This window comes from Eucalyptus grandis, chromosome 3, assembly GCF_016545825.1.
Source record: "Eucalyptus grandis isolate ANBG69807.140 chromosome 3, ASM1654582v1, whole genome shotgun sequence".
Lineage (NCBI taxonomy): Eukaryota > Viridiplantae > Streptophyta > Magnoliopsida > Myrtales > Myrtaceae > Eucalyptus > Eucalyptus grandis.
In genome coordinates, this window is record NC_052614.1 from 636,794 (window position 1) to 644,593 (window position 7,800).

General features: G+C 39.9%; 1 protein-coding gene across 1 annotated transcript; it reads right to left on the reverse strand.

Moving 5' to 3' along the window:
- Window positions 1-2,101: 2,101 nt before the first annotated feature.
- On the reverse strand, window positions 2,102-7,085 carry LOC104435938 (mitochondrial outer membrane import complex protein METAXIN). The gene is made up of 6 exons (XM_010048655.3): window positions 6,728-7,085; window positions 5,379-5,713; window positions 5,006-5,079; window positions 4,822-4,882; window positions 4,193-4,358; window positions 2,102-2,631 (listed from the first exon to the last, which is right to left on the reverse strand). Exons 1-6 carry the CDS (start codon window positions 6,888-6,890, stop codon window positions 2,447-2,449), a joined length of 984 nt encoding a protein of 327 aa, XP_010046957.2. The 5' UTR covers window positions 6,891-7,085; the 3' UTR covers window positions 2,102-2,446.
- Window positions 7,086-7,800: the final 715 nt, after the last annotated feature.

Genomic DNA, 7,800 nt, shown 5'->3' on the forward strand with positions numbered 1-7,800 from the left:
TCGAGACCTAGACTTGCGAAATTGATGTACTGAGTGATATTTGGCGGAATTATATCGAGTGTTGTATAGAGCTCACACTATTGGGTGTCTAGTTACGATCTCAGCATTTTCTCTACCGATTTTTGTAGAATAATTCTAATGTAATCCAAAGTTAATGGGAAGCAACTACTACCTTATCAATATGGTGAGGGTCCATTACCAAACTAACTAACAAAAGAAAGTGGAGAATATGAGCTGGCTCCATACGGCCATGCTCAAGAGGGATCAATTCCCTTGGTGCTAAAAGTATAAGTAGAATTGTTTACCAAATGATGTGACACACCGTTCGAATAAAGTGATTTCGAACAATTTGACAATGTGAATTTTGAATAAGAAAACAAAACTTGTATCTACTTTGCCTGCTATAGCCTAATTCCTTGAATTTACCACCCATTTATAGGAAAATTATCGATGTTCATGTGAATTTACTAACTGACACGTCCCAACCAATACCTTATTGGAGTCACCTTACCTTAAAATCAATATCACTCTCGATTTCATAATACAAGTAGATATATGCAGACTTACTAAAGAAACGGTAGTCTATGATTTGACAGCACAAGTCGACAATATAAGAAATATTTACTATTAATTTCAGATAATTACTATATCTCGTACATACTTACCAACGTAGACCTGTACACAGGCTAATCTGAGGCTTAACACACTTATTTACCATCTAAATTCGAAACTCTTCAACCATCCAAGAAGTATACAACAGATAGTAGCGTCATAGTTTCTAATGCTTATGAGAATTACTAAATAATGTGGCATTTACCAGCGTGTTAATACCATAATATATTAACCACACGAAATAGAATATTACTAACTTGTTGCAAACGTATTTTTTTTTGTTTTCTCGACATCTGGGAACTTAATAATCTATAATTTGACATCCTCATCTTCTTGTATAGTGTAAAGCCATTAATTTCCAACATCAGAAACTTACTAATCCATTGAAAAAATGGCTAACGGACCGAAAACTAATGCATTTAGCTGTGATCTAGTAAATCTCGGGAAAATTTCGCACCATCAATTAAATGTATATTGTCAAGCTGGTAGACTGAACACATGGTATATGATGCCTTCCAAATTATCAAGTGATTCTTTTGACACGAGTGGACATTGGCAACTTGCATTTGAAATCCCAATAGTCCACTCATTCAAGAGGTTGCCTGACTTTTAACAGCTTCATTAAAGTCTATCCAATAATGGAGCATGATTCATCCGATTCCAACAACGGAGCCAGTGCGCATATAGATAATTCATTGAGTGGATCCCGGGCACGGGAGATATGATTCGGCCTGAAGCGCACCAACCTTGAACCAGAGCCTAGGCAGAATTCTCTAGCGCAGTGATCACCTCTATAAATAGGACCACTTTATTATCCAACTATCCAGAAAGATAATCGACAGGAACCTGTCACATAAATTGGCCCCAAAACCTTAAGTTACAAAGAGAATATCATTCTATACCAAGGATACAAATTGACTCTTGCTGCTTCAAGCATATATTCTTACAGCATTAGTATAATCGGAATTGAAGGCAGATAACCAAAACCAATCACTACTTTCATACCCAACTAGCACTACTTTTTCTTCTCTTGTGATCGTCGATGTCCAAACGTGTCATAGCAAGTCATGACATTGTCACATGTGTCATACAATATAAAACGAATATCACATAAATTATTGAGCTCCACAGCGCAGTTGACATCTCCAAGTCTAGGATCTGTCATGATGACATTTCAATAGCACTAACACATATTGATGGCACAAATGACATTCTGCATACAAAGTAATTATCTGTGGCACTGTGGCACCCGTTTTTAACCCCCAATAAATCATTCTTCAACATGCCTGATACCTCAAGAGTTACTCAAGAGCAGGCTATGCCACTTTCTTTATTGACTGCATTTCAAGCTTTAGATCCTTAGACAAGAACATTTGTCACCATTTCTATATACCACAATCTCCTATGACTGTACACACTTGATCTGCAAGTAGATCCTGGCGGGAACATAAACAGCTCATTCACAAGTAAAGTATGAAGCTCCAAATCCTTTTAGTAGGTATGCTTTTAAGGGGAGAAAACTTTAAAGAAACAACATTCTATTAAGTGGTCAGAGCATTAAAACCAATCAGTGTCCCAGTACAATTTTCTGGAGAAAAAGGATTCAATGGTGTAACCTCGCGAGAATCTTTTGGCCCATCAGAATTATCATCGACCAACAAAAATGCATCTCTAACTAATAAAGACCCTCCCTGACTTCTATAGAATTATTTGCAAAATTTTCTTCAGAAACAGATGTAAAAATTTGATCCTTCACGTCATGGCATCTAACCTTGGCGAGCAACAGAATACATGATGTTGATGATCCTCGTACACAAGTCAGTGAATGTACTGTTCATTCATAATCCAAATCACCATCATCATCATCAAGGTCCAGTTCATTATCATCCGACCTCCGCATAATGGTAAGAAAAAGCAAAACTGCAGTAAATTGTGCTGCTAGAAAATACTTCGCTCTTTTCCTGAATGTTTTCTCTTCCTCTGTTTTCTCTCTCTTTGGCTTGCTCCTGTGCTTTGAACCTAAAGAAAGAACCATTTGTAAGTAAATTAAATTTGATATTGGATGAAAAGAGAATAACTTGATCCAAAAGCCTAGGCTTTAAGTTGATTAGGCTATCAACTTCCACTCTGAGATAAAAGGGGCAGACTCCACCATTAACAAGACTTCATTTCTTAATTTAGGGGAAAAAGACTCGTGCCAAGTTATAATCAGGTACCCTGAGCTGAGAAATCAGACAAATCCTTAATTAGGCATAGCAATCACTGAACAATTTTGTCTAGGTAACAGAGAGAGAGACAGTGGCTTCTGAAGCGTGGTGTTATTGGCTGCAATCACCCTAATCTCTCCATCCGTTTTTTTTTTTTTTTTTTTTTTTTTTTTTTTTTTTTTTTTTTTTATGGGTGAACCTGGAAAAAAGACCTTGTCCTTGTAATTTGGAGTAGAACCATGGACAGTTGGTCAAGGAAGCCAACTTTTGTGAGGAAGCCCAGAATTTTGAAGTAATATCTGACATTTTCCTTAGAGATTCTCTAAACTTCACTGAAAAGGGGAGAGTCCCAAAATGTGAAAAGCAAAATTTGCTCCCAAGACAACTTCATAGGTTCACAAATATCTACTTGTGCAATATCATCACTCAATTGAGAGCAAGAGGTGAACACATGTCATGGGTAAATGGTGTCCTGTGTATAACATTACAGTTGTAACTGCTCACAATCTCTAATTGCCATTTGACAAGACTTAGGCATCTTCACTTTCATGCTCTCAAGTGGCACCTGGGGCTAATCTAACTGTGTTGTTAGGACAAGATGCAATTGCAGGCATGCCAAACCCAGAAAGAGATGACAGTCTGCCTACTAAACCAGATAATGGCTCTTCCATAACCTCTGGAGCACTTGATTTAAGAGAAATGAAAATAACAAGCCATAACACAAGAGGGCTGATAGCAATGTTTTCAAGCCCAGACCAGAGTACAGATAAGGGCCCCAATTATTAGTTCAACTGGTTCAACCGATGGATCACGAGTAGCTGATGTCATAACAGCAGGAGTTCAAGTCCTGCTTTCTGCAGTTACAGTCATTGTTTTTGTTTTATTTTATTTTAAAGATAGAGTTAGAAGCAAATTAACATAAAGAGGGGCAGTATAAGCAAACGAGAAAAGTAGCAGGGCCGGTCTAAAGGCCAGTCAGGTTCAACTCTCAGTACTCAAGACCGGTTTTGACAACACTGGCTCACAGCCTATCACATAAAATATCCACTAGCACATGTGTGTTATGCATCAGAAAGGTAATGTTAACCAATTGCCTATAGCAGCACTCAAAAGGACCCAGTGAGCACTTATGGAAGCCTCCGAGACCAATGAATTTGAGCAATCAGGGTTAAATGCACAAAGGCCAGGACTGGACACTTAAACTGTCCATATAAGTAGTTAGGATTCAAACTGTCCAAACATAAATAGTTCAGTGCACTGTCAGCCAATTATTCCCAAATAATTACCAAAACCTCTAAGCTATTTCAACCCAGCCCATGAAGTATTAGGAAATTAAAAGAATATTTATAAGTGCGAAGCTGAAGAGGTCTTACTCCAATGTGAAGGACCTTGTCTCGGAGCAGATGCTGAAGAGCTTGGGGGAAAATGCATGTCAGAGGATGATGAAGAACCAGCTTCTAGACACTCTGACTTATGTTTTTCAGCATACCGGACTAGATTTCCATGCTCCAAAAGCCTGTTTCGCAGCAAAGATGCTTCCTGCAGCAGACAATTGAAGAATGAACCTTACTGTACTTGTTTCCTCAGCAAGTCCAAGTATGTATTGGCATATGTTAGCTCAGTCATTTCATGGATTGCTCCATAAAAGTAACGAACAGCACTTATGCATGACAAATGTAGTTATATGAATTTGAAACCAATCCAAGAATGTTAAAGTAGATGTGGATGGAAATTCATGCTATCCCTTATTTTTCTACTTAAAAATAAAGCCATGTCCACCAACAGGTGCTGAAAGTAATTTCACCAGATGCCAGGCAAACACAATCTCCAACATTGTGTAGCCACTGCCACAGAAACAGCCAGAAATTATCTAAACTTCTAAACCACAAGAAATTACCTAAACTTCTTTATGCCTTCAGAGCATATTTATGAATAATCAAAATTGATTCCCAATTCATTGAGCAATAATGATCTTTAGATTATTGAGCTGGAAACGACTTACAGGTAAGGCTTGAAGGGTAAAAAGTGCATGCCCCAGAAAAAAAGCATCCAAACTTGATGGTCTGTAACAAGTGCACAATAGGCTCAATATAGAAGTCATAAGTACAACAATCTAAGAAACTTCCTTCAGAATGAAGAATTAAGTATTAAGCCAATCACTCAGGTTTGAGAGGCTAGAGAGTCACCTTCCAAAGAAAAAATAATTTTCTCCTAACATAGTAGACAACGCTTCATATGCAATTTTTGCTCTCCTGTATATCTGTCAAAATGGCAAGACCACGTCAAGATTGAGACATCTGACCAACACCACCTCCTCTACTAAATCCTCAACCAACTTGGAACATTGGACTGTACATATCCATATGAAAAGATGCATGTGCAAGCATACAAGCTCAGGCATGTGTGCTGTCTAGATGAATGCCTCTGCGTGTGCATGCAAGAACACATGGTTGTGCCTTTTAATATGTTTGCACATATGCCCGTGTGTGTGTGTGTGTGTGTGTGTGTGTGTGTGTGTGTGTGTGTGTGAGAGAGAGAGAGAGAGAGAGAGAGAGAAACCTCTGCTTCCCTTCGTTCTGCATTGTCTTTAGTGATCCCCAAATGCTGCTTAACAGAGCGGATCTGCTTTAAGTATAATAATTTCCCTACTGGCCACGGAAGATCAGCATAATATATGTTGTGAGCAGAAGTTCCATCAGACCCCACCCATAGCTCATAGATGATTGCTTCTTCAAGCCATGAGCTGATCATAGCCTTCGATGAGATAAATTCTGGAACTGATCGGAGTTCCAAGTCCAAATCAACAATACCATCTTCTTTCAAACTCTCAATTACCCCACCTTTCTCGTTATTATAAGCCACATAAGCACCGGACTCGACATAGGGAACTTGATCTAGAAAGCAGAACCATAGAACTATGTGATCTTTCTAATCGACAGATAATTCAGGGTCATGCTGGTATCACACATCCAATACTCTTATGAACGTTACTTATAATCAAAAGCTCAAGAGAAATGACAGATTATCTTAAGAGAAATATAATCAGCAAGCTGTCAGAATAGTATTCTTCAATGTCCTAAACATGGAAAGTTATACGACTAAATATGATCGGAACAGAAATGATCTCTCTTACTAGCATTTTCAAAGCAAGCATAAAGAGCATAAAGGGAAAACAGAGGTCAGCCTGAGGCAACTTGCTCTTTACACCAGTGGTAGCTCATACTGAATGCTAGAGGACAAGACTGAGCAATCGATAGAAAGTCGCAAAGCTCCCATAGAACTTAATAGGAGTACTTGGTAGTATCCTCCCCTAAAATCTACAATGCAAAGCATGGGGAAATAACCATTACAATATTTTCAAATTCACAAGGCTCGCATGCTGAAAAAGGACACTTGATGCCGCCCGACGAAAGATTTTTATCAGCCGCGGGAAAGGAAATAATTCCATAGAATTCGAAATACAAAGACATTTACAAGCTTGCATACTTTCAACTAGCCTAGCAAACCATCGAAAACAAAACCGTAATCGAACGACTGCCTAGACGATTCATACTTCACGAAACAAAAGCCACTTAGACAGATGCTTCTCGCAATGGTTTTGCTTAAACACCAGAGACCGTTCAAATCAAATGTAAACCTGACCACCCGACCAAAAGAGAATCACTTTAAGCCCTCAACCTAACGAAAACTCCACTCATCCCCAGCCTTGCCTTGAAAAACTCCGCATTTACTTTACGAACCGCAATGAACCAATCAAACTCAAATCACACCTAGGCGAAATTCACAACAAACGCCAAAATCCTAACAGCAGCAGCAGCAGCAGCATTCCCGCCGACGCTGCTCAACTACCGAACCTCCCGAAATCCCAACGATTATGGAGCGAGGAGCGAATGAAGCGGACGCGTTACCGGAGTCGGGGAAGGTCAGATTGAAGTCCAGGCGGAAGGGGATCTTCGCGAGCTTGAGGTAGATGAAGACGGGCAGGCAATGAGGGCACGCCGTCGGGAGGCCGAAGCACGGCTTCCGGGCGACGAGGGTGAACTCGCGCTCCGTCTCGCTCGCCCCCTCCATCCGATGGGACCGCTTCTTCTCGGCGCCCGTCGGCGACGGCGACGGCGATCGGCCTGTTGACCGACGGATTGAATCGCAGAGAGAGAGAGAGAGAGACTCCTCCTTGCGGTGGTTACGGAGGCGTTTGGCGACGGCGGCGGCGGCGAGGCAGGTTTTGGCTTTTGGGGCGGCGAGTCGTTGCGGTTTCGGTCGATGTCGATGACACGTCTTGGGTTTTGGGGCGAGCCCGGATGGCTGGACTGGATCGGCCCGACCCGGATCCGAAACCTTCCCATATTGCTAGCGGACTTGCCCGTACTTCCCATTTAGAGCGTATTTATTTTACGAAAAATAATTTCCGGAAAAACGTTTTCCTAATTTTTCAGAGTTTAATTCATTTAGAAAAATAAGTCAACGGAAAATGTTTTTCTAATCAACAAAAAATGTTTTCTTTTCCAAAGCTTAAATTCAGGGAAATGATTTCCCCTTTAAAAGAACCGGAAAACATTTTCCAAAATGTTTTAAGATCATTCTTAATGAAAAATTTATTATTAAAAAGAATTTCTAATTAAAAATTTTGAATTTGTTATTATTATATTTTTCTTTTCTTTCTTCTTTTATTTTTTCTCTTTTCTTTGTTTGCCTGTGAATATAAACCCTAACTCCTCCTTCCCTCTCTCCTTCTCCTTCGCCCCCTCCCTTTCGTCGCCGCCGCCTCCTCCAACCCTAGCCCCTCCTGCACTCTCGTTGGCTTCGCTTCTTCCTCTTCCTCTTCCTCTTCGTTGGCATCTTCTATACCTTCAATCATTTTTCAAATGCAATGCAAACACTTAGAAAATATTTTCAGTTACGTACACCAAACAAAGGAAAACTAATCGTTTTCCTGAAAAATGGTTTCTCGAAAAACTTTTCTAAAAACGTTACGTTTTTC